The sequence below is a fragment of the Salvia splendens genome, chromosome 20 (assembly GCF_004379255.2).
Source record: "Salvia splendens isolate huo1 chromosome 20, SspV2, whole genome shotgun sequence".
Classification (NCBI taxonomy): domain Eukaryota; kingdom Viridiplantae; phylum Streptophyta; class Magnoliopsida; order Lamiales; family Lamiaceae; genus Salvia; species Salvia splendens.
Window position 1 is genome coordinate 1,121,747 of NC_056051.1, and position 26,004 is coordinate 1,147,750.

A 26,004-nucleotide genomic window follows, 5' to 3' on the forward strand; every position below is an offset into this window, starting at 1 on the left:
AATGTCAGACGACCACCAATTAACCAGAAACTCAAATCAGTCCATGGCGGGCGAGTTTGCCTGCCAATTTGCCAATTTCATGCGCAATAGTTTTGCGATAAACCAACCACAAACTAATCACTAGAAACCACTACCGTGTCATAAAAAATTGACACACGACCCCTCCACATCACCAAGAGCAAATTAAACGGTGAGAATTACTCTATCTGTCCGTGCTTATGAGGACGACGATAAGCGGTCTGGGAATGGTCTCTCACGTGACCGAAGTGCCTCCTCCCCCACCGCGAACCGATCCAGCCTTCACGCAGTGACAACAGGCCGATCACTGCGTGTTTACATGTTAGACTCAGAACATCGAATCTCGACTAGTCAGCCGAGTTTCACAGCATAAGACAGCCAAGCACATTTGGGATGCGTTGGTTGTCACGTACGGGAGTGGAGGAGATAAGATCCAGGTCTATGACCTTAACTTCAAAGCAAGCAATGCAAGACAGGGGAGCAGTTCATTAGAAGAAACTTGGAGCATGCTACAGGAAATATGAATCTCAATTGATCAGAAAAAATGATATATCCTGAAGATGTGGAAATCCATGAAAAGTTCATATAAGACCACAGAGTATGTCAATTCCTATATGCAATTGATAATAAGTACGAATCAATCAAGAAAGAGATTCTGTAGATGGAACCACCTCCCTTTATAGACTATGCTTACAACATGGTCATGCGAGAAGAGACGAGGAGCCAAGTACTGCAACCTGGAAACAACACCAGCGGGCCGTCCTCGGAGGGAATCGGGGCAGGGCTCGTAGTCCGCGGGTAGCAGTGCAACTCCAGCGGCTCTCGGAGCAGCAACCGTGGCGGCGGGAACTGAAATCGGCGAAATAAGAGCCAAGGGGACGACGAGGACAAATTAAAGCTTGTGTGCTCCTATTGCAAGCGCAAGAAACATACAAAGGAATCATGCTACAAAGGAATCATGCTTCGAGCAAATAGGTTACCCTGATTGGTGGGAAGAGAAACATGGGAAGCCACCACCACCTCGGACTTCCTGGAACCGTGGAGGACATGCTTCCGCGGCTGCCGGAGACGCTACCTCCGAAGACAGCCAAGAAGCTGGTCCAGCTCGGGGCAGCAACAATGATACCGGCTCTGGAGCTGCTCCGTCGGCCAACAAGGCAGGGTCGATAGGTCGAAGAACATTGCTATTGAGCAACTGCCTCCACCATCCAATGAGAGGGCAGCGAGGAGCTTCTTGGGGCATGTATTAGAGATTTTTAATTGCTAAGTCTCTTTGTAATTTATTGGCCAAATATGTGAAATTTAATTTTTTTTCCCTAATTGTGTGCAGGCATTTGAGAAGCTAAAGGGAGCACCCATCCTCATCTCCTCAGATTGGTCTTAACCATTCGAGATTATGTGTGATGCGAGTGATGTGGCAGTGGGCTCGACTTTGGGACAGAAGAGAGATAAGATATTTCGGGTGATCTATTATGCAAGTCATATAGTACTACTACTCGTTACTAAATTATGAGCAGATTCAATCATTCAGCAGACAAGCAAGTAAAAAAGAGTTATGGGCATGTTAAAAGTTACTCCCTCCACCCCATCCTTTTTAATCCGTCCCACAAGAATTTCCTTATCCCTTTTCCTCACTCTCTGATTGCTCTTTATATGCTTCCAAGATTTACTCACAAGATACTCTTCTAAAGAGTCATCTTCGTCTTGGTTCATTGTATGTTTGATATTAGCCGCTAAGATAATAATGCAAACAAAATGTACATTTATGAGTTGTAAATGATAAAATATGCATCAGAGTGGTGCAATTGAAACTATCAGGCAGGTGCAATTGAAACTTTCTGAAGCTCTACAACATATTCAAGGGTGGCTGATGGCGGAATTTGAACACCTCCCCCCAAATCAGCACCTTCTTCTCCAAATCCCAGATTTGGTGGAACAATCACTCTTCTTTTCCCTCCACCTTTCATGTCTCTCAATGCATATTCCAAACCTTGACATATTCCTCTACCATATGGCTTTGAACCCAACACAAGGGCTATAGCCCTATTCTCAAATGTGTCCACAAACACCTCTCCGCTTCCTTGCACCCTTCCCTTTACATTCATCACTACCAAGTCGCCCGTTTGCGGCGATGACCCGCCTCCAACTCTCAATTCATAGTACCTAAAACAAGGAACAAGTAGATGTAAAATAGTTCAAAGAGGGGAGATACATTGATAGATAGGGAGAAATATGAATTTTTTAAAAATTTTCAATTTTGGGAATTAACTAATGCAAAACGTGTAAAGAATGACTGAGCGAGTGAGTAATCAGAGAAATATTAGCTTTTTTGAAAATATAAAGACATTCATTATTTATAAGTACATTGGGAACACTAGGGACCTAAAATGAAATAAAACTAAGTAAATAAAATATAAACTTGGAAAAACAGTAAATTGTGTTTTCATCCCATCAACTTGATTTGCAAGCACCATGCAAATTTCATGTCATTTTGACTTAGAAAACATATTCAACGTTGTCGGTGTCTACTGTTGGGCATCACTAATCCTACCTAGAGTGATTGATCAAGACAAGTTTGTGTACCTTATGCCGTTTGGCAATACGACCTCTACTTCCTTGTCGACATCTCTGCATAATAATCCATGCAAAACATGTGTTAGGAATGGGTCATTCATCCTTTTGAAATGCAAACTTTCACACTTATTTAGAAATGGGTCCCTCGCCCTCTAAAAAGGCCTCATAAGGAGAGTCATCCACACTTATATAGATTATATGCGGTCTTCACCAAGTCAGCGTGGGACAACATTTACAAATTTAACAACACTTGTAACAAAGACACTAATTATCGACTTTAATTACATGTTATAAATGAGTCACTCACCTCTTAAAAAGAGCTATAAAGGGGAGAGTTATCTACTTAGTCATAGAAGAGTTACTGATAGGGTCCTCGATCTTGTGAATCTCGTCAATCATATCTCGCGCAAGATCTCAACATATCTTCTTGATTTTATTTATTTAGCATATCGGTTTGGAACTATTAATCAGCAAATGTTATTAATTAGTTTCCATCTCATTTGTAAGCGAAAATCAACACAAACATACACTACAATATACCTTGTGGTTGCTTCTTCTCTAGAAACTTCCAAGCGCGTCTTGATTTGTTCCGAAACGACTCCAACGGCGAGAAAGCCAACCCACGCTAGGCCGGCGCCGATGCCGAACCGCCTCGTCAAGGTGGAAGCAATCCAATCAGTTGATTCTGCAGCAGTTCTCGGCTTGATTTGCTTTTCGACAGAGTTTGAACTTAGATTTTGATCAGATGGAGGAGGTGGCTCAGATTGCGGTGACACACAATTAGTTGTATAGTAATTGCCTCTTCTTTTTGGGAGTGATACAAATGGAGGATGCGAAAACAGAGACGCCATTTTTGTAGCACTCTTAAGATTTTGGATATCAGATGAATGATGAGTATTTATGTGACTTTAGTATATGGCCCTACCTTATCTTTAATATGATAGTAATTTGTTGTATATATATGTTTTCTTTTTAATTATATAATTTTAGAAATTTTATTAGTGTTGCTTTTTTATCTTTGAATAAAGTGATTCTAGGATTTTATATACGTAATTTCATATACTACTATTAATGTACAATTTTTACGAAATAGTACTACGGGTTTTAATATTCCAAAAGAATCCCCTAAGTATAGAAATACAGACAAAAAATGGACAGTAAGATCTGGAGATGAATGACCACGATTTGGAATGACTCCTCGTTTTTGTTGGGTCATAATAAGACCGATTTATGTCATGTGAGGGTAAATTAGGAATAAAAGAATTAGGAACCGTCATTACCGTTTTTAGTTGGCGGATTTAATGGTAGTGTTTATTGCACATGCTAAAATCACTCATTTATTGAAATCACCCAAATCAAATGGCTTAAATCCAAAATCAGAAACCCAAAACCTAATCAACTCTATCTCTCGCTTCTCCAATCAACCAAAACTCTCCTCGTCGACGATTCTTCAGCAATGGTGGATACACGCTCGGCCGGAGCAGCGAAGGATGACGGAAAAGGTTAGCAATGGTTTCTAAATCCCTAGTTTTCGAGAATGTGCAATCTGAACTGACGCAGTGTTCTTTTGTGTTGGTACCGCCAAAATTAACAACGAAAAATTGTATGTTGTCTAAAATATTTGGGTCATTTCTGTTCGGATCATATTTGAATTTTCATTTGACAAATCTTTCATGTTGGTGTTTGTCTTCCTAAACAGCGAATGCAACTATTCCACACGCGTCAGATGAAAAGGCGACTGGAAACGATGAGCCAAAACAAGGTTAATGTGTTATTTTTTAGGTTATTATTATGTAGTACTAGGTTATTATGGTTTTCTACACTGAAACAATGAATTTTGTCTACAAAATGAGTTCAACTTAGGATCACATACTCGGACTGTCGTAGTGGATGTTTCATAGGTTGTTAAAAGTTAATGTGCTAAGCTACACAAATAATGAATGAGGTCATGGCTTTGACTGTTTTGTGTCATAGTTCAGAAACATTGATTGTTGCAATTTTATTTTTTAAAAATTGGAATGAACAGAGCTTAGTGTTATGGATTGTTTCAGGTTATTCCACAACATTTTTACTTTTTTTAAGTCATTGTTAGTTTCTGTTTACATAATTTTAGGGCATGCTTAATATCATAACATTAAAAAACATATTAAGAATGACCTTTGTGTTGTCTAAACAGGCCGTATGTAATTTAAAAGTCTAGATTTGAAAATTACGGATGTACAGGTACTGTGGTAGTGAATGTTGATGCAGCTAAATTACAAGAACGTGAAGGTCGACATTGAAAAAATGATAGCAAACTACATATCTTAAGCAATTGTTATGTCATAAATCAAAAGACTGAAACTTTGTTTCATTTTTTATAGTTTACCACTGTTTTAAATTAAGGATGTTTGAACAGTTCAGCTTTACATATTTGGATGGTGTTTTAGAAATGGCATTTAATGTTATTGTTTCTTCAATTTATATATGAATACGGGTCATTTTTTTTAGTGTCAAACAAGCTCCTTTTTTATGTCATACTCTATGCGTGTTATGGTCATGTTAGCAAAAAAAGAGAGAACCGTAAAAATAGTCAAACATGCCATTTTTGTGTGAATTACTCCATAATCTCATAATATATGCATGTAAGAGTCGTTATGAGCATAATTAGGCAAAAAAATAATAGTATCTGAGAATTCATACATTGGGTCATAGTAAATGAATATTTGGGTCATAGCATCGTATGGTTAATTTGTGTCATAATAAAACAACATTTGGGTCATTATATAACACTAAGGAGTACCAGAATGCGTCATACAAATCTGATCGAAATGTTCATATCAAACAAACTGAAGTAAAATACACGATTATTCTCATGTTTTTGACATATTAAAAAAACTCAATATTAATACGGGCGAAGAATACACAAACAATAACTCAAGCATCAACCATTATTTGGGTCATACTAAATGAATATTTTGGTCATGTCAACTTATGAGTAAATTGGGTCATAATAATCCAATATTTGAGTCATTACATAAAACTACCGAGTACTAAGATGACTCATACAAATCTGAACGAACTGAGTAATTTCAAACAACCTGACAATGCAAATAAAATGGAGTCCAATAAAAAACTTAAACTGACGTTACTTTAAAAAAGAGAATACATAGTATCAAACTTCAGTATTTATTCTAGACCGTCACTTTTCTTTCTCTTTGAATTTGTCGCAATTCCTTGAATCGCAGTGACCCCACTCCAGACATTTCTTGCATTGACGCAAAGGCTTGCTCTTAAGCTTCAAAGCCTTCTCCATTCTTGTGGGAACTCTACTACCCTATCCCTTCGTGATGACGACTTCTGGTGGGTGAACATCTACTTCTTGGGGTGCCTCTACCCAATAAAAGTTCTCTATTAGTTTCTTCTTTTGTGCTGTAGACATTACTACGCCATCGGCAAAAATCTGTTGTTTGCTTCACGAACTAACCACATAGATACGACCAACAAATGGTTTTAAGTTCTATAGGGCATTCTGGTGTATTTACATCTGTAATAAATCATAATCAGAAAACACCAAAAAAAGTTGATAATTAAAGACAAGCTTCCATCTACTGGATGTAGAATGATAATATGTCATAATAGGATGAAATCGCGGCATACAACTCATCAACTATCTTAAACTAAAATGTGTCATAATATGATCGATATACGAATTTGGTCTAAAACATTCACTTTTTGAAAAACATGACGTATTTGATATTGATAATGAATATGTTGGACTAGTTTGACGGTATTTTGTTCTATTTTTTTGTTTCATCTTCGACGACATTGTAGTCCATAATGTTAGGTGGATGTTTCAAATCCAGTTTCAAAACCTTAATATGCATTTCAACATTGTCGGAATTCAGGAACATAGATTCAGGGGCTTACATTCAAAATTCAAAATTCAAAATTCAAAATTCGAAATTCAAAAGTCTAAATTCAAAATCGAAATTCAATTACTTTGTCGAAAACGGCAACTGAGGTTGACAGTGACGACTTCGTCTCATCGATGGGCCGCCGCTGTGGCCGGAACTCCTGCAACAGTACGACCCCTCTATATCCGACAAGTCTGACGGGTTTCCGACAAGTCCGACGGGAAGAAGAAATGAAAGAAAGGGAGAATAAAAAAAATGATTTTAATTCATATTTTTCATGTTTTTATCTAAAGGTTTTTATTGTATAAATATTTTAGAAATTTTTTAAAAATAATAAAAAAAAATTAGCTACAGTGATAAAAAAAAATGGCTAATCCGGTTAACAAAACACTAATTAACGGTCGACCGTCGGAAATTGATGGAACCATAAAAAAAGGACCGGATCGATACGAATTTCATTTGTTATGGACCCGTTTTTCAAAAAGTAAATGTTCTAGTTAAATTCATATATTGATCATATGTTTAGGACCAAAATTGACATTTACTCTAATTACTAAATGTACAGTGTGAAACACTTTTATTATGCACAAATAAATTTTTCATCACGGATGAGCCATTGTACCCCTTGTAATTGATATTGATTGATTGGTGTACTATATTTTAAAAGTATGTGCGTCCTTGGGACCTTATTTACTCATTTTTTTATCGGTGTCACTTCTAAAAATTTACTTACTCCGTCTCTCTGTGTCAATTAATTTGAGTCAAAACTTTTAGTTATGTAAATTAAGAAATTGAGTTGAAAAGTACTACTTCGGTCCCATCAATAATTGTCACTTTTATTATGGGCACGAGTTTTAAGGAAGTTGGTTGGGAAAGTTAGTGGAATGTGGGACCACTTTTTTATATTGGTTTTATAATAAAATATGAGTGAAATGAGTTAGTGGAATGTAGAACCTACTTATTATTTATGGTAACAATGAAGTATGACAATTATTGTTGGACGGACCGAAATGGAAAAGAATGACAATTATTGTGGGACGGATGGAGTAAAAGATATGAATAAAGTAGGAAAGATGAAGAGAGAGTAAAGAAGATGATGGAATAAAGTAAGAGTGATGTGATGTTTTGTATTTTGTTAAAAAAAGAAAATGACTCTACTTAGTTGGATCATCCTTAAAGAAATATGACTCAACTTAGTTGAGACGGATGGAATAATTACTATTTCTTTGTAAATAAAATTGATAGAATAAATTAGTGGAATGTAAATTTTATATTTAGAAATGATTAGTGGAGCATAAAATTTCAATGAAATGATTTAGAAAATGTGGGGTTCGCTTTTTAAGAAATAGTAAAAATGAAATGATATTTATAATGAAGATCAATCAAAAATAGAAAATTAGAACTTCCTAGCAAAGACGGGGGGAGTAAATACGTGACTTTGTTAGCCTTGCTTTGATTAATAGATGTATGAACTATAGCGCACCAGAGTTAGTTCATCAGCAAGATTTTCCAACAACACTTAATTTTCAGATGCAAAAGTTAGTTCATGAAACACTTCCTTCGTCCGTTTAAGAGTTTATAGTTCCAACAACACTTAATTTTCAGATGCAAAAATTAATCTATTCGTGGGCGGACTAAAATGGAAAAACAGGACTCATGTTCATGAACGAAAGCAGTATAATATAAGCTTGTTCTTTCTTCTTCGTATTTTTCATGTTAATTAAAACAATTTCATTTTTATTTTTCCACGTTCTGAGATACATCGGAGAATTCAGTGTCGAACATGGGTACAACCGTTCCTCCAAATATATATTACTCCTTCCATCTCAATTAAGTTGAGTCGCATACATTTTTGGGATGTCCCAACTAAGTTGAATCATTTCTTTTTTTAACAAAAAAACAAAACTCACAATCCTAATGTTTGTAATCAACGTTTGCATCGCATGAGCATAAGCTGGGTGAATCGTTCTATCAAAGTAAAAACTGTGCTAGCGTGTTGTAGTTGGAATTTATATAACCATAACTGTGAACGCGCATCCCTGGAATTCCCTTATCTTTATATATATACTTTTATCTCCGTAATTTACTTGCAATTAGTTGTTTACTTGCTTTAAAATTGTTTTGTTTTCAAAAATTCTCCAAAACTTTCGGTTTTCCTAATAGTAATTGAGTTTTAGTAGAAGGTAGACAGTCTGTGATTGTTTTCCCCGTGATCGATATTAAGTACTGACCTTTAGCTATACTATTCCTACTTTGTATACTTGTAGGTATTTATAGTGCTAATAAAAAGTGACATGTGATTTTTTATCGAGCTTCAACGTAATGTTCCAAAAGTTAGGAATTACTCCCTCCGCCCGCGAATAGGAGTCCCATTTTTCCATTTTAGTCCGTCCGCGAATAGGAGTCCTGGTTCACTTTTACCATAAATGGTAATAGGGTCTCACCTTCCACTAACTCATTCCACTCACATTTCATTTAAAACTAATATACACAAGTGGGACCCCTATTCCACTAACTTTTTCTATTTCTTAACATTTCTTAAAACCCGTGTCGACAAGAAATGAGACTTCTAATGGCGGACGGAGGGGGTAAAAGAAATAAACATTATAGAAACTAAAGAGTTAAAATTGAAATTATGGAACTCTTAAAATCAAAACCTTAAACTTAATTAGTACTTCATATAATATATTATATCAAATTATACTTTATTGCATATTAACATTTTTTTGAGCTAAAAACTCTAATATTCTATAAAGAAAAATATAAAATATTTATTGTATATCTATCAAATATTAGATAGATGAATTAAGATAATGAAATTATTTTTTTATCAAGGTTCAACATAATGTTTCAAAATTTTATTAAAGAAATTATAATTTGAAAAGTAAAGAATCAAAATTGAAATTATGAAATAATTAAAATAAAAACCGTTAACTCAATCAATACTAATTTTTACTACACCATATATCAAATTTAAATTTATTGCATGTTATTTCGAATTTAGAGGACTCTAATATTGTAAGAAAAAGATAGTAACATATTATTCATATACCTTTAAAATGTTAAGTAGATGAACTAAGAAACATGTGATTATATCGAAGTTTGACGGTAATGTTTCAGAATTTAAAAAATTGAAGAAATCAACTTCAAGTATTCATGGTTTTAATTAAAGTACTTAAAGTCTTAATTAGAGTATTCGTAATTTTAATTAGAGTATTTTTTGTACATACCATTTAATTTTATGAGAAAATACTCATTTGATTTTTTAAAAAATATAAAACTAAAAATGATTGTTCTTACAAATAAAATTTATCAGTTTATTAATAAAATTATAATCTTGAGAATTTAATTTATTAATACTATTATTTTAATTACTAAAATTTATTCTTTTTATTAATAAAATTCATTATCTAATAAATGAAATATATTGTTATTTTCAAGAAAAGTTATTGTCTTTTGAATAAAATTTATTATTTTAAAAGGATCAATAATAGGTTTCTATGACTCAAATTCTTTGGTCTATGGATAGATAGAGAGCTTGTTATTTACTTAACTGTCCTTCATCATTGAATAAAGAGTATTGTTATTGGGAATAAAATTTACATTTATTATGCAAAACCATAGTGTTTAATATATAAATTTATTGCTCTAATATAGTTAGTTGCAAATAAAAGTTATTTATTGCGAAAAAAGTTACTCCCTCCGTCCCTGAAAATTTGTCATATTTAATTTTCTGCACTCGTTTTAGAAAACTGATAAATAAATAGCTAAAGTGGAGGGTAAAGTAAGAGAGATAATAACGTAGATGAGAGTCTTCTCTACATTATTCTCTCTCTTACTTTATCCTCTCTCCACTTATACTATTTATTATCATTTTTCCAAAACGAGTGAAGAAAATGAAATGTGACAAATTTTCAGGGACGGAGAGAGTATTTATTTTTGCTATTTTACAAGAGTTATTATAATTGTGAAAAAAATTAATCATTTTAATTAATATAATCAATAAAAGCATTATTGTAACAAATAATAGTTATAGTTCTAGTTAAATAAAATTATTGTTCCAATAAATAAAAGTTATTATTCTTATGAATAAAATTTATAATCCTTGTAAATAAAAGTTAATGTTTTGGGAATAAAAGTTACTATTATTGCAAATAAAAGTTACTATTATTGCAAATAAAAGTTACTACTACTATTTTGGAAATAAAGTTATTATTCTCATAAATAAATAATTTTGTTTTGAGAATGAAAAGTTAGTAGTATTAATTTTGTGAAGAAAAAAGCAAAGGGAATTAATCAAATGCGTATTGTAATCCGTATGTGATAAAATAATATAAATATTTTTTTATTGTTATAGAAAAGTAGAAATGAGCAAATTAGAAAAGAGATAATTTATTGATGGAAAACTATAACTGGAGAAAAAGAAAAATGAGAATTTATTGATGGAGAATTATAATTCGAGAAAAAGGGAAAATTTATTGATAGACATATAATTAGAGAAGAGGAGAGTGAACTTAATAAAAAAATATGAATTAAAAATCTTTGAAATGTAATAAAATGCTAGGCACAAATCTCATTAAGACACCACCTTCCTTAATTGAAGACATACATACATTTTATACCATTAAGGGTAAAATAGTATACATGTAACACATTAATTTAATAATACACAATATAATATAAAATTACTATTTTAGCCCTATTATGACAATGTCATTATGTGTATAAATCATTTCTCTAAAATTAATTAGTTGTATTGTATTGCAATCATTTGCTTACAACCTATTTTTAGACAAAAACACAACAAAATCATAAATCTGGTGACCATTACTTAACAACCTAACTAAAATAACCCATAAAGCCTCAAATATATACAAAAGCTACCGATTAATCGTTGTCACCTACAACTATTTACACAAATTTAAACTTATTTTTTTAGTATGTGTCACACAAAAAAATAATTTTACTACCATCTATTTTAAACTTAAAATTTACACTATATACGTTTTTTAGTATACGTTTTGCAGTAGTTACAATATACACCCACATCTAGTATATTACTCCTCCGTCCCGCATTAACTGTTACACTTGCATTTCTGCACTCATTTTGTAAAAATGATAATAAATAGTTAAAGTAGAAAAGTAGTAAAGTAAGAGAGAGAATAATATAAATAAGACTCTTCTCTACCTTATTATCTCTCTTATTTTAATATTTCTCGACTTTAACTATTTATTATTATTTTTACAAAATGAGTGCAAAAACGTAAGTGTGACAATTAATGCGGGACGGAGGAAGTACATAGAAAAATGCAAAAATCGATTTAGATTGGCAATATAATTGGAGAAGTTTTCAATAAAAAATGATATTTAAATTTTAATGCGTGATTGGAGATGATCTAAGATATCATTGCACAATACATAATACATAATACATATACACAATTATAACACATATAAAACATACATATTAATATATATATATATATATATATGGAGATGATCAAAATAAGTATGTGTTTAAATCCAGAAATGCAGACCAAATCTTGGCCCTAGGATTAGATGATCTAATGGTCAATAATTAACCAAAAACACGGAAGGTCATAATTAAGCAATTTTAGGTCATATTATAATATTTGGGTTTAATGTCATGCTAAGATCGTTTTAGGTCATGCTAAGATCGTTTTAGGTCATGCTTTGTTAGCATGACCTAAAAATTACCTAATTATGACCTAAAAGTGACCTAATTATGATATTGTTCTGCGTTTCTGTATTTAAATCTAGTTTTGCATAGATCAAAACTATATATATATATATATATATATATATATATATATATATATATATATATATATATATATGAAAATGATCAATACAAAACTTGATCTCAATACAAAATCCAGACCAAATCCTGACCATGAGATTTGACAATCCAATGGTCAATAAATAAACAAAAACACGGAGGGTCATTGTAAAGCAGTTTTAGGTCGTATTATAACCTTTGGGTTTGAGGTCATGCTAAGATCATTTCATGTCATCCTTACTATAATGACATAAAAATAAGCTTACAATGACCTAAAAATGACTTTTGTATGCTTGGTTCTGCATTTTTGTATTAAGAATGGTTTTGTATGGATCAAAACCCTATATATATATATATATATATATATATATATATATATATATATAGGGGAGCGTTATTCTCCTATTCATCCCTTAGATCCTTTATTCTTCTTAATATGAGCCGTTAGATCTCATTCATCAACGGTCCAGATGATCTGCATTATTACACTATAATGGTGCATTATTAGCCGGTGTGCATTATTCAACTGAAAATCTGCATTATTACATTATAATGGTACATTATTAGTCGGTGTGCATTATTCAACAGAAAATCTGCATTATTAAATGACACGTGGCACTAATCTAACCGTCGGATGACAAAATCGTGGGGCTGAGATCAAGAAGGAAAAAAGGAGAAAATATGCAAAAAGGAAATGAATACATCCCTATATATATATATATATATATATATATATATATATAATATGGGTGTCTATTCTTTAATAGAATAGTAGAACTTATCATTTATGGTAAAAGTAAATTATCATGGCAAAAGTAAAATTGGATAATTTATGGGGACAGACTATTAGAGGACAATTAATATAGACCGATAGGGAGTAATTAATATTTAATTTGTGTGACGTCTTAGCTCAATGACTCCATCCTTAAGTAAAATATCAGCTATTCAGTTGTTCACACTATAGTTCAAACTTCAAATAGAGCTTTATTTCAGCCGGTTTAAATGACAAATATCTGAATCCATTTGTCCCCTTCTCACAATATTAGCTGTAATAATTTGCTGGCATCCTATTTTTAGATAAAACACAACAGAATTATAAATCAGGTGTACTTTCCTTAACAATCTATATGAGATCACAAACGAAAAGCCTGAAATACCTTGAAAATGATTCCAACTATGAAACCACTGAATTCAGACATACATGAGACAGAAATATTTATATGAGTGTCTGCCCTTAAATGAAAATTATATACTATCAATAAAAATATTCTCTCCTTTTCCAGTCTTTTAACAGCAAAATTAGATAACTTATCTCGTACATAAAGTGCTAGTTTTTTCTTGAATAAATTTGGATAATATGATAAGTATTTTATTCATCACAATCAATAAACATATATTTTTTTTAAATTTTGATACATCCACAAAGATTGGTTTTATTTCATTTATTATAACATGATCCACCATTTATTTCATCTCTAACTTTTCAATTATCACTATTAAATCATCAACCTATTTTCTTCTACTACTTGATTGATTTCACATTTTCAATTTTCACTAATAAAACATCAACCTATTTTTTTTCTACTACTTTGTTAATTTCACATTAAAACACGTATTTTTCAATTTTAAAATTATTGATTCTGGTTGAATGGAGTAATATTTTTTTCAATTTTCTGATATTTTAATAGAAGAAAATCAGAAATAAAAAATAGGAACCACTAAAACAATAGAAAGTTTCAAGTATTTCCTTATCTTTATTATGTTCTCTTTTTTTAATATTATTTACGTCTCATTCAGAATAATTATATTCTTAAATAACACGAGATAAGATAAAAGTAATTTTTTCTTGAATAACCTCTTTTTTGTCCTACTTTATTAATTTCACAGTAAAATATGTATCTTTCAGTTTTAAAATTATTGATTGTGGGTGAATGGAGTAATATTTTCTCAATTTTCCTATATTTTTCGTACAAGAAAACATGAAATAAAAAATGGAAACCACTTAAATACATAGAAAACTTCTTAGTATAATACTTTATTTTCGATTATTATATTCTCTTTTTTCTAATATTTTGCGTCTCATAATTCATAATTCAAGATGACAACATTATTGAATAATACTGTATGAGATTTTAGATATAGTTGTCAAGCGTATTAAAGTTGAGAAAAAAAATAACTGAACAAGAAAAGAGAAGAGAAATGTTTTATTACAAAAAAGTAAATACTAAGTAACATTTAAATTTGAAAGGTAAAAAATAGAGAGTATAAATTAGTGCAAATGCAGAAATCCTATATATATACACTATCACTATGAAGATGAAAGATACAGCTGGAGATAGTGCTTAATGCTTGAAATCTATTAGTATTGACACATTCATTTCTTCCTCTTTCTCTCTTTGAATTAAGTAGAAGTTTCATTCCCTTTCCTTTCCCCAAACGTTCAATCGAGAAATTAATTGAAGACAAAATAAAAGGAGGATGCTGAATGGGATGCTCTGGATGGACGGCTCCAAAGGCGGAGACGGCGACGACGAGCAGGCGTCTTCTTGGCCCGCGCCTGATCCGCCCCAAAACAACAACAACAACAACGACAAGGAGAACAACGAGGATATGAGCTTGGCGAATAATACTACTAACGAAGAGATGGAAATGTCGAGCTTCAAATCGATGCTGGAAGCCGAGAACGAAGACTGGTACATCGCCAACGGCTCCTTCTCACCAAGATTCAACAACCCCATGGCGGTGGATTCGTCGGCGTCATGCTCTCCAACATCCGCCTCCGTTTTCAGCCACCAACTCAACTACTTTTCACAGCCCAAGCCACTGTTGATCCAAAACAACAACAACAACAACAACAACAACAACGCGGCCTTCGAGAGTGGATATCTGGAGACCGCATTGAATAATAATAGTAGTACTATTCATCACCGGATTCCCAACTGCGGCGACGCCATGTTGGATGGCAATTCGTTTCTCTTCAACAACAGATCCAAGGTTTTGAAGCCGCTCGGGTCATCGATGGGGCCTCAGCCGACGCTGTTCCAGAAGAGGGCTGCTCTCAGGAAGAATCTTGGGAGTAATTTGGGGTGTTTGAGCTTAGATAATAGAAATAATAATAATAATAATCAGATATTAGTATTTAATGAGAGGAAATTAGGAATGAGCAGTGGGGATGATTTGAGCATTGATGGATCTAATTTCAACTGTGATTCTGATGATGATAACTTGTTAGAGAGTAGTGTTAGGAACGTCGTCGTCGACGGAAAGGGGAAGAAGAAGAAGGGCCTTCCGGCCAAGAATTTGATGGCGGAGCGGCGCCGCCGGAAGAAGCTCAATGATAGACTCTACACGCTCAGGTCTGTCGTGCCCAAGATTAGTAAGGTACATAACATATGCTCCTAATCACTCATTCTTCTTTCCAATTATTCAGTTTTTGCTTCTTTACCCATTCACGTTCTTCATTTCATTCTTGTTTCCAATTATTATTCAGTTTTTGTTTCTTTACCCATTCACGTTCTTCATTTCATTCTTGTTTCCAATTATTATGTTTTTTATATCTTTTTCTTTCTCTCGTGATGTTTCGATTTGATTCAATATTTTGGTGTGTGATTATTTATGAGTTGTGGATTTTTATTGGCATATTCTACCACTGATTGAGAGAGGAGGCATGCACATTAAAGTAGTGTGTGTGATAGACTGATAGCATTTAATTCAGTCACATGGAATCTATGAAGAACTTATTTTTCTGAAATACATGTTGCATTTAGGACCACACACCAGATATTCAAATACTAGTATGCTTTTATTATTTATTCAATTAACACATTTTATAGTAGTATTTTCTTCAGCTGACATTTGAATTTCAGCTGAAAATTTTCACTTATTATTTGCCATTAATAGTAGCATTATTGTTATCACCACTTCCTCATTCTCTTTTTAAACAAACCGATTCAAGGTCATAAGTTATAATGTGTAGTTACATGTATTTATTCATTCCCTGGAGAGACCTTCAACATTCCTTGACACAAAATGGAAATTCAATTTTCAATCACTGATTCTGACACTAGCTAGATACTTGCTCTGATTTTAACTATAATTGAAAAAACACTAAAAAAAATAAAACCAATCAAAGATGAAAAATTCTAATTTTGAAGTTTCTTATGCCACGTTTATTTGAGTAACTGAATGAATAGATAAAAACAATTCAAGCCAATTACCATTTAGTTTGATGAATTATTATTGATTGGTTTTGAATTTGTTAGACCATTTCATGCATTAACACATAAATCCCATGTTATGGAAACAGATGGATAGGGCATCAATACTAGGGGATGCCATTGATTACTTGAAGGAGCTCCTGCAGAAGATCAACGACCTCCACAACGAACTCGAGGCCATCCCGGGTGCATCTACCCCGACCACAAACATGAGCTTCTACCCCATGACGCCTACAACGCCTGGGATTCCTGCCCGCATCAAGGAGGAGCTCTGCCCGAGCGCCTTTGCAAGCCCATTGAGCAGCCCAACCGGACAACCGGCTAGGGTAAATTACTCAATTTGATAATCCACATATACACTTGAATGATATATCAAATTTGCAATTTATTAGAGTATGTCATGATAGGTTGAGGTGAGACTAAGGGAAGGAAATGCAGTAAACATCCACATGTTTTGTGGGCGTAAACCCGGGATTCTACTCTCCACTCTGACTGCAATCGACAATCTTGGCCTAGACATCCAACAAGCTGTCATCAGCTGCTTCAATGGCTTTGCACTCGATATTTTCCGAGCTGAGGTATTTTTATTATACAGCTCTAGCATTTACTATTAGTAGGGTTTGTTAGCTGAAGATGATTGAAAATTTATATGTTTATTTCAATAATTTGTATTCATCTATTTATAACTAAGCCATCTTCAATATATAGACTAGTAAATAGTGATTGTTTATAGCTTAACTATGTGTGGAATGTGTGATCAGCAATGGGAAGAAGGGCAAGAGCTAAACCCTGACCAGATAAAGGCAGTGCTCCTCGATTCTGCTGGCTTCCATGGCATGCACTGACCACCTTCAACTCTAAACAAGTCCTTCTCAATTTCAATCATTATCTTTCTTGTTTGGTCATTTAGATTTGTTTCGTGTCTTTGAATTCCCAGATGTTGCTAATCCATTTTTATATTGGCGTTTATGAATAAGCCGGGTTGTGGATGAGTCGCTTATCATTTTCATGGGGTTAATTCGACTTACATTTTTTTGACATTTTCATATTCTAACCATATATTTAAGACCAAGATTGACATTTACTTATGTACTTCTGTTTTTTAATTTAATTTTAATCACGTTAACTAAACACTTGGATTTTCTTTTTAAATACGCCATTTAAATGACAACGACTATATTTCTATTTTCCATGACAAATCTTGACCTCTTCAACGATTGGTACTGTTAATCAACTCTGATTTGTCATCGCATACAAATGTGTAGAAGTAGAAATGAAAAATACGTATTCAATGAGACAAGTAGCGTATGACTTGTGTAAATCGCATATAATATATACACCACTAATGATTAAGAGAAAGAAAGAAAGAGAAAGAGAAAGAGAAAGAGAAAATTAGTATAAGACCTAATTTGAGTAGCAAATCTAAGGGGCATCGTTAGTTAGACTTAGCGGCAGTCATCATCTTCCTAAACTCGTCAAAATTGACGAAGCCGTCCCCATCGGAATCGACGGACTTGATCATCCCGGCGCAATCGAGCTCGGAGCAGCGCTCCCCGAGGCGAGACAGGATCTGGTGGAGCTCCGTCGCGGAGATCTTGCCGTCGTGGTCCTGGTCGTAGAGGTTGAAGGCCTCCATCAGCTCCGACTTGTTGCTAGGAAAGAAGGCGGCGAATTCGTCGAGGCTGATGTGGCCGTCTCGGTCGGTGTCGATCTCCTGCATCATCCGGTCCACCTCGTCGGGGGAGGCCGCGGATCCGAGGGCTTCGAGGACGCCGGAGAGCTCCGCGGCGGAGATCTTGCCGTCGCTGTTGGAATCGAAGCGCGCGAAGACTTTGCCGATGTGGTTCGTGTCGGGCTTGGGATTTGGGGGTTGATTATTGGTCGACATTTCTGTTGTTAATGGATAAGGAAGAGAGAGAGAGATGAGTTGTGCAGTAGGGAATGGTGTATTTTATAGGCGGTGCAACGCGTTTGATACACTTATCAAAGATGGTGACTGCGAAAATGAAATTTGATTCGTGGCGCGGAAATGGTGAAACCTCCGCATCATTCCGATGACACGCATTCACGTTAACAATCATTTTGAGATATCTTCATTAAATATTTTGTTTTAATACTAGCATTTTAATATCTTCATTAAAATTTATATATAAACGTATCATACACATGTCGTTAATTTCAGCATTGCAAATGATCCTTAGAGATGTTGATCTTGTGAGAATCCACCCCAAAAGGAAATTAAACACCGTGACAAAAAGAGAATTGTACCATGCGGAAGTTGTAATTTCTAAGCAAATGGATGAATTGTCAAATGCAATAATGGAGATTGGCGATCATGACGTTGTGCTACGCAAGGACATAAGGCTCAATCTCTACATAGCATACTGATGCACAATTTATTACCACTAAAACCAACTGTAAGTATATAGTTGGCAGAAGATATCGAACACGAAGACTAAGGCCATCCGCAATGGGGCGGACGATGGCACGCCCGATGGCGCGCATCATCCGCGCCCGCCATCGTTCGCCCCATTGCGGGTGCGTGACATAGGCCGCGGACGATCGTTGTGCCTTATACTAAGGGCGTGGAGTATAGGGCGGACGATGTCCATCGTCCGCGCCATCGTCTGCCCCATTGCGGCCTACGCGGACGATGGCCGCGGACGATAGGCCATCGTCTGCGCCATCGTCCGGCCCACTGTGGGCTACGCGGACGATCGACGCGAACGATGTCTCGCGGTTTCGTTTTTTTATAAATAGAGTTTATTTGTAATTTCATTTCATGATTTCACTTTCGAAACTTATACATTTACATAATTACTACGAAATGGATTCAATTCCCAATAGTCCTATGTTTAGCGGAGAGGCGCGTTGGCCGGGTACAGAACCCGGCGAATATCGTTCGTTCGACGCCGACACCCAGTACGATCCCGATTTCAGTACGGAATCGTACGGGTTGTCTGACATGGAGCCGTCTTCCGATCCCGATCCCGATCCCGAACCCGCCGCGACCGCTTCCGCCCCAACCAAAAAGAAGCAGAACCGGCAGCGGGCGCAGAAGTTGCCGCCTCCCGGCCGTACGAACTACACCGACGACGAAACCCTCATTTTGGCCCGGTGTTGGGTAGATATATCGGAAGACCCAATTTTCACGAACAACCAGAGGCAGGGCGCGTACTGGGAGCGCATCGCCGGCCTCTACAATGAGGCCAAGCCGCCGACCGCGTACAAGCACAAACGTGAGCAACTTCGCAAGCACTGGGATCAAGTGAAGAAGCAAGTGAACTTGTACGCGGCGGAGTTCGAGAAGTTCACGCGGGCACAGGGGAGCGACGAGAGCTTGAGCGACGTGCGCGCTAAAGCGCTGTTGTCGTACCGGTCGATGTACGGCGACTTCAAGCACGAGGTCATCTGGGCGCTCTTGAGGGACAAGCAGAAGTTCCAAGGTGGAATTCTGCACACTGGTGCGCCGAAGAGGACGAAGACCACTGAAGCTGGTAATTACACGAGCAGCGGCAGCGGCAATCACCCGGTTGACCTCAACCGGACGTACGTGGATGAAGGGAGTTCCGGCACACCGGTGTCCTCCCGGCGTCCTCCCGGCATCAAGGCTGCGAAGGCCAAGGGGAAGGCGGCCGCGACCTCATCCTCGACCGACCGCGTACAAGCGCAAACGTGTTATTTAGACGTTTTTTTATTTACTCGTTACTTGTTATTTGAAAACATTTAAATTAATTAAACAAAACAATAAAATGATGATGTGGCGCGTCATAGGGCGCACCTTAGGGCGCCCCACTGCAGGTGGGGGGAAGGAGGATAAAACTGATGACGTGGCGCGCCTTAAGGCGCCCCACTGCTAATGCCCTAATAGTCAATCTGAGTACTGCTATAAAATTTCATACACTATTTTGGAGGATCTCAATTTTTGAGTTTTTAATTAATGAAAACAATTAAAAAAACAAGTAATAATAAAGATGAATCAGACGAGATAGGGAATTCTATGAAAATGCATTGATTCTTCCGTTCGTTGATATTCAATTCAAATATCTTAATCAATAATCGACAAAGCATACGTTTGAGCAAATATGCATGCTCACCAACTTCTGCGCTTCAAACCTGGAAGCTATTGTTGTTGTGAATTCGATTCACAATTCCCACGGCACCAATTGTAAAAAATTCCACCGTAAACAATCAATAATAAAATGAAGAACTCATAAAGAATGTGTATTGAAGTCGGTGTATTCAATCTGAGAATGATTCAAAAATGTAATTGCGAAGAATATAAACTAAGAATCAAGCTGGAAATCTGGAAACTAAACAACATATATTATGTTTGTGAGGGGTGGAAGTAGGAAATGTTGTAGGATTTGTTGTAGGTGATCCTCACCGCAAACCAAGAAGAAAGCTCTTAAACTCTAATCTACGGCTACATAGATCAACGGCTGAGATTAAGACATCTAAACTCCACCTCATCCAACGGTCACTGAAAAACTTCAGCCGGAAGATCAATAACGGCGTATAATTCAGCAAGCAACCAACAATATGAATATTAAACGATTACTCTCTCCCTATTAAAAAAATAAAAACATTTGAAACGACACGAGTATTAATACACAATTGGTAAAATAAGTGAGAAAAATCGGTAAAGTAAGAGAGGAAGAGAAAAAGTAGTGAAAATAGAGTTAGTGGATTATGAGGTCCATGTCCTAAAATAGAAAGATTCTAAAGTTTCTATTTTTAAGGAACGGCAAAAAATAGAAATAGTTGCTATTTTTAAAAAACGGAGGGAGTATAATTTATAAGGCACATCCGCACATCCGAATCAGAGAAAAGCATAAACAATAACCCTTCATTGAGTTCATACTAAAGGGTAGCATATGAATTCTTTCCTTTTTGTTAGTTCCTTAGTCATAGAGACTTTAAATAAGAATATCTATCTATTGGGCTATATTTCGTCTAAAGATAAATTCTACGTTCGTTCCCATCAAGATGGAACCACCTATTTTACAACAAAGCATTAGAAAAAAAAATTTACTTTGTGACCAAGCTCAGGCACAGTCAAACCCCTATACATTTTCCTGCAATAGAATCAGGCGCCAGAAAACCTACATCCCTCCCTTCCTCCCTTCCTTGTTTTATATGGTCAAGACAACAAGATCTCTAGGGTAAAATTCAATTAAGTTGAGGTGCAACGGGCTGCTGATGAGGGGGTACGTCTCCAACAGCAGCATGTCTCCTTCGACGCTCCCTTAGGTAAAGAACTGTGAGGAGGCAGACAAAGAGCGTCAGAATTGTTGCATTGCCTTCTTCCATGATCACGTTCTCCACCCATCCCTCCACTTTTGGATAAACTTCTGGGAGGGAATCAATCATACCAACCTGAATAACCACGGTCATCGTACAACAAATTAGCCACATACCAGCATTCATCTACTCCATTTCTTTCCATAACAAAACCAAAAGCCTTGATCACAAATAATCAAATTCAAGAGAGGAAAAGATATGTTACAGAAGAGCTAAATGACTCCAGAATATAATCAAACCAAAGGAAGAAGGCTGAGTTATTTTGTCATTTTGTAAAGTGTAGCTCATAAGTTAACTCGACTCGTAAGCATCAATGGGTCACAGAACTACAAATTAAGTGTACAAAATAAATGCAGGCAGTAAAGAGTTAAGTCCAATAAAAGTAGAAAAAGCACTATGTGAGAAAAGGAAAGTTTACTACTCATATATAACCATAGCTGGTGCTGCTGCTTACTGATTAATCATATCATAAAATACCTTTGCCAGAATGAAAACTTAGATATCAAGGATAAACCGAAAAGATAAATTTTTTTTCTGAGACTGAAGGTCCACAATCACCTTGCATTATAGGCAGCACATATATTCATGCAGGAAAAAATACATTTTGCCAAAATCAAAACTTGGACATCCATCATCCATGTCAAACCAAAAAAGAATAATTAGGAAATGAGGAGGTAATTAAATTGTTCAGCTCCATATCACAGGCCCACGTGAAAACAAGGAGAAATAAAAAGTCAACATATGGTGGAAAGAAAATAAGACTCACGAGGAAACTGTTGGCATGATTTCTTCTAATCCACAGACCGACAAGGGCTAGTGCTACAGGTAACTTTGAAGCAGGATCAACTTCTAAGGCTTGATCATAGTAACGCTTGGCAAGGTGAAGATCCAACGGTAGTCCCAACCCATGCTCATGCATGTATCCCAGGTTGAACATGGCCTGGGCATTGGACTGAGATTTAGCGTGCATATAGGCTTCAGCAGCACGATCAAAATCCCGTTCTGTACCCTACAGAATACAAGAGTGAGGAAAATAAGTGTACATATACTCTCGATAGCCCTGTAGATGCATTTATCTTATGAAAGAAGATGTATAAGGAGTATCACATCATTAAACAAGACATCCTTATTGATGACATATAAAGAACGTTCAATGTCGTTACATACTCGGCCATAGTAATATGCATCCCCAATCAGCAAAGCAGCATGTTCATTTCCCTGCTCAGAAGCTCGCCACCATAGCACATGAGCTCGTTGATGCCTTTCAGCATCAGTGCAGTGGCCAGACACCCCCATGCACATACTGTGTTCCCCATACTTGTCCAAAATCCAAGCAGCATTACTTTGTGCGACCTCATACCCTATTTCTGCCATTCTTGAATACAAAAGGAATGCTTTGCCAATATCACCTTTCAGATAAGACTCCAGTGCCCATCTAGACAACGAACTCCATGGTCCACGCTCTGCAACAAGTTTGTATAGTGCTATTGCCTGCAATGAAATGATGTGCAGAATAGAATTACTACATAAACCCTAACTTGGTATTTGCAAAAGAGTAAAGATGCACTCAAGAAGAGAAAGGGAGATGTACTATGCCAGCAGAGATAATGAAAAAGAGGAAACGAAATTGAAGCACTAGCGGGAATCACTAATCAGGCACTAAAACATTCTTCGATCTTGTCAGAAAGTAAAAGGAAGATGCCATAATTTTTTTAGTATGAGTCTAAAGACTTGATTCTTACCATATGAAGATTCTTCTTGAGACCGACACCGGTATGAAACATCTTCGCTAATTGGTAGAATGCTTTTGGCTGACCTGCATTAGCAGCCAGTGCAAAGTACTTGGTGGCTATCTTCAAGTCCCGCTTAGTCCCAAGTCCCTTTAAATACATCACACCAAGGCTGTAGAACCCACAAGGTTCTTCGTTCTCAGCAGCTTTATCGAAGTATTCTTTCGCCTGCAAAAGAAGTTTGGAGCATAAATACAGTCAAAGCTCTCTGTGAACAGCGTGGTAAGAAGGAAAGATTGGAAGAACAGCCAAATGATTAATGGAGGGCAAACAGGAGAAAACAATGAACTATAATTAGATTATACCTTCGTGTAATTCTTATTCTCCACTCCATAACCCTTTACATATAAATATCCCATGCCATTGTAAGCTGAATAAAGTTGTTGTCTTGATGCCAGGGTAAGCCATTCTAAAGCCTTAGTATAGTTACGTTCAACCCCAGCACCTCTAGCATATATCTCCCCAAGAAGTTCCATTGATCTAGGCTCTCCCTTCTCCGCGGCCTTTGAGAACCACCGTGATGCCTTAGCATGATTGCGCCTCACTCCTCTCAACCCAAAGTAGTAAAATATACCAATTTTGTACATAGCACCTGCATTGCCTTTTTGAGCCTGATATTCCAAAATCTGGAAATCTTCATCATCCTCTCCTCTAGACTTCCTGAGAGCTTCTTTATTTTCCTCAGCACCAGTATGGATTCTGACTGGCTCAATTACAGGCGAATCCTTTGAAATAAGAAAACTATTCACTGCTACCTCTGCCAGTTCAGCATACAACTTAACTGCCTTTTCATGCATCTGCAACGAAATAAACATGGATTAAAGCAACAACGATGGGGGTGTTCGGTTTGCAAGATTGTATCTCCGGGATTATATAGGTAGTGTGTTTGGTTCATGAGATTCAATCCTTAACTCAATAATCATGGAATAATTAGTCATAGCTAACCCCCTCCAACTAAAATAATCTAACAACTCAATCCTTATTTCTATTTTATCTAGGAAACCAAACACCACCAAATGGTTTAAACTTCAAACCATGACTTCCATTAATAGATGAAAAAATCAAGAACAAAAATAGAAACCTTACTTCCTGGCAATAGTAAGTGTATGCCAAGGCCATCTTAGACTGCAAATTTCCGCCCTGCGCAGCAAAATAGTGATGCAGGAATGCTTTGGCGTCGTTCCTTTCCCTCCCAATCCCCATGCTATGCAAAAACCCCATAACCGACTGGCCATGCGGATGCCCCAGGGAAGAAGCGGCAGCGATATCCGCCACCGCCTCATCAATAACTCTAAATTCCCCTCCGGTCGCCGCATCCACCAATTTGCTCACCCCATTGTAGTAAATTGCGTCGTCGCCGTGATTAGGGCTGGGGATTTTGGAGTTGGGATCGGGCTCGAAAAGCGGGGACCAGGAGCCGGGATCGAGGAGCCAGTCGGGTTTGGACACGGAATCGGGGAAGTCGTCGAAATCGGAAACGTCGTCGGGCAGATTGAGGGCCGCGGCGTCGGAGAGATCGTCCTGGGAGAGGACGAGAACGAATGGGCGGGCGAGAGAAGCGGCGGCGGGCAGGATGAGAAGCAGAAGAGCGCAGCTCAGGTGCTGGGTTTTTCGGCAGAACATTTCCGAACACCGTCACCGAGTAGTACTTTGGGCTTTACGAATTGTTCCTAATTAATGGGATGTTGAGGTGCTCGTGCTCGTGCTCTGCGTCAATGTTTTTTTCCGTTATCACGTACAGTCGCTCCAGCTCAAAATCCTTGAATATTGTTTAGAATAAATGCCAAAACTGGCCTTGAACATATGCCCATTTTATGATTTTGGTATTATACTTTATTTTTTGAATTTTTGCATATTGAACATTTCAACTCGGATCATAATTGATCCTACACTAACAATTCGTCAATTTTTTAACGGGTTTAACCCGATTTTGACCGATTGTTAAACGGTTTTAACCCGAATGGGACTGTTAAAACCATCAAAATCGGTCAAATCGGGTTAAAACCGTTTAAAAATTGACGGAATTGTTAGTGTATGACCAATTGTGATCAGAGTTGAAATGTTCAGGATGAAAAAATTCAAAAATAAAATATACGACTAAAATCGTAAAATGTGCATATGTTCATGACCAGTTTTGAACTTTACTCTATTGTTTATAATAAAATACTATATATTCCAAAATTTCGAACTTGATTAGCGTTAATTATTAAGTTGATCCTGATACTATATATTCCAAATTTTTGTTAGTCTCACTAATTCCTTTTGTAATGCCTATTCGAACAGTTTTGTAATGCATATTTTGCCTAAAGACGAAATTTCGGTTACTTTGTGATCATTTTCCTCTTGTCAACAGACCGGGCCATTTAGATTTTATGTTGGGCCTTGAAGCCCAATTAGGATATCTA

At 36.2% G+C, this 26,004-nt stretch overlaps 4 protein-coding genes and 1 long non-coding RNA gene across 5 annotated transcripts; 2 read left to right on the forward strand and 3 right to left on the reverse strand.

The window, feature by feature from the left end:
- Positions 1-1,757: 1,757 nt before the first annotated feature.
- On the reverse strand, positions 1,758-3,467 carry LOC121781860 (peptidyl-prolyl cis-trans isomerase FKBP17-2, chloroplastic-like). The gene is made up of 3 exons (XM_042179562.1): positions 3,133-3,467; positions 2,602-2,646; positions 1,758-2,181 (listed from the first exon to the last, which is right to left on the reverse strand). The coding sequence occupies exons 1-3, from the start codon at positions 3,441-3,443 to the stop codon at positions 1,833-1,835; spliced, it is 705 nt and encodes a 234-aa protein (XP_042035496.1). The 5' UTR covers positions 3,444-3,467; the 3' UTR covers positions 1,758-1,832.
- Positions 3,468-3,993: 526 nt separating this feature from the next.
- On the forward strand, positions 3,994-5,023 carry LOC121782156. Its single transcript, XR_006046257.1, has 3 exons — positions 3,994-4,094; positions 4,292-4,354; positions 4,769-5,023. It is a non-coding gene; the product is annotated as an uncharacterized LOC121782156 (long non-coding RNA).
- Positions 5,024-14,612: 9,589 nt separating this feature from the next.
- LOC121780728 (transcription factor ICE1-like) lies at positions 14,613-17,514 on the forward strand. Its single transcript, XM_042178358.1, has 4 exons — positions 14,613-15,669; positions 16,595-16,831; positions 16,913-17,083; positions 17,267-17,514. The coding sequence occupies exons 1-4, from the start codon at positions 14,767-14,769 to the stop codon at positions 17,348-17,350; spliced, it is 1,395 nt and encodes a 464-aa protein (XP_042034292.1). The 5' UTR covers positions 14,613-14,766; the 3' UTR covers positions 17,351-17,514.
- Positions 17,515-17,792: 278 nt separating this feature from the next.
- Positions 17,793-18,442, reverse strand: LOC121780767 (calcium-binding allergen Ole e 8-like). The gene has a single exon (XM_042178393.1). The coding sequence runs from the start codon at positions 18,391-18,393 to the stop codon at positions 17,941-17,943; it is 453 nt and encodes a 150-aa protein (XP_042034327.1). The 5' UTR covers positions 18,394-18,442; the 3' UTR covers positions 17,793-17,940.
- Positions 18,443-21,327: 2,885 nt separating this feature from the next.
- Positions 21,328-25,310, reverse strand: LOC121780793 (ERAD-associated E3 ubiquitin-protein ligase component HRD3A-like). The gene is made up of 6 exons (XM_042178422.1): positions 24,686-25,310; positions 23,905-24,396; positions 23,552-23,767; positions 22,977-23,300; positions 22,576-22,818; positions 21,328-21,884 (listed from the first exon to the last, which is right to left on the reverse strand). The coding sequence occupies exons 1-6, from the start codon at positions 25,220-25,222 to the stop codon at positions 21,678-21,680; spliced, it is 2,019 nt and encodes a 672-aa protein (XP_042034356.1). The 5' UTR covers positions 25,223-25,310; the 3' UTR covers positions 21,328-21,677.
- Positions 25,311-26,004: the final 694 nt, after the last annotated feature.

Bases quoted from the DNA above. Each gene is read 5' to 3' on its own strand.
- LOC121781860 (XM_042179562.1), bottom strand. From the start codon at position 3,443: ATGGCGTCTCTGTTTTCGCATCCTCCATTTGTATCACTCCCAAAAAGA. The intron at 2,647-3,132 runs GTATATTGTAGT...ATTATTATGCAG, and splicing joins AGAGAAGAAGCAACCACAAG to AGATGTCGACAAGGAAGTAG. The intron at 2,182-2,601 runs GTACACAAACTT...TCCTTGTTTTAG, and splicing joins GTATTGCCAAACGGCATAAG to GTACTATGAATTGAGAGTTG.
- LOC121780728 (XM_042178358.1), top strand. From the start codon at position 14,767: ATGCTGAATGGGATGCTCTGGATGGACGGCTCCAAAGGCGGAGACGGC. The intron at 15,670-16,594 runs GTACATAACATA...TTATGGAAACAG, and splicing joins TCGTGCCCAAGATTAGTAAG to ATGGATAGGGCATCAATACT. The intron at 17,084-17,266 runs GTATTTTTATTA...ATGTGTGATCAG, and splicing joins TCGATATTTTCCGAGCTGAG to CAATGGGAAGAAGGGCAAGA.
- LOC121780767 (XM_042178393.1), bottom strand. From the start codon at position 18,393: ATGTCGACCAATAATCAACCCCCAAATCCCAAGCCCGACACGAACCAC.
- LOC121780793 (XM_042178422.1), bottom strand. From the start codon at position 25,222: ATGTTCTGCCGAAAAACCCAGCACCTGAGCTGCGCTCTTCTGCTTCTC. The intron at 23,301-23,551 runs GTAAGAATCAAG...ATTTCATTGCAG, and splicing joins TCAAGAAGAATCTTCATATG to GCAATAGCACTATACAAACT. The intron at 22,819-22,976 runs GTATGTAACGAC...TGTATTCTGTAG, and splicing joins ATGCATATTACTATGGCCGA to GGTACAGAACGGGATTTTGA.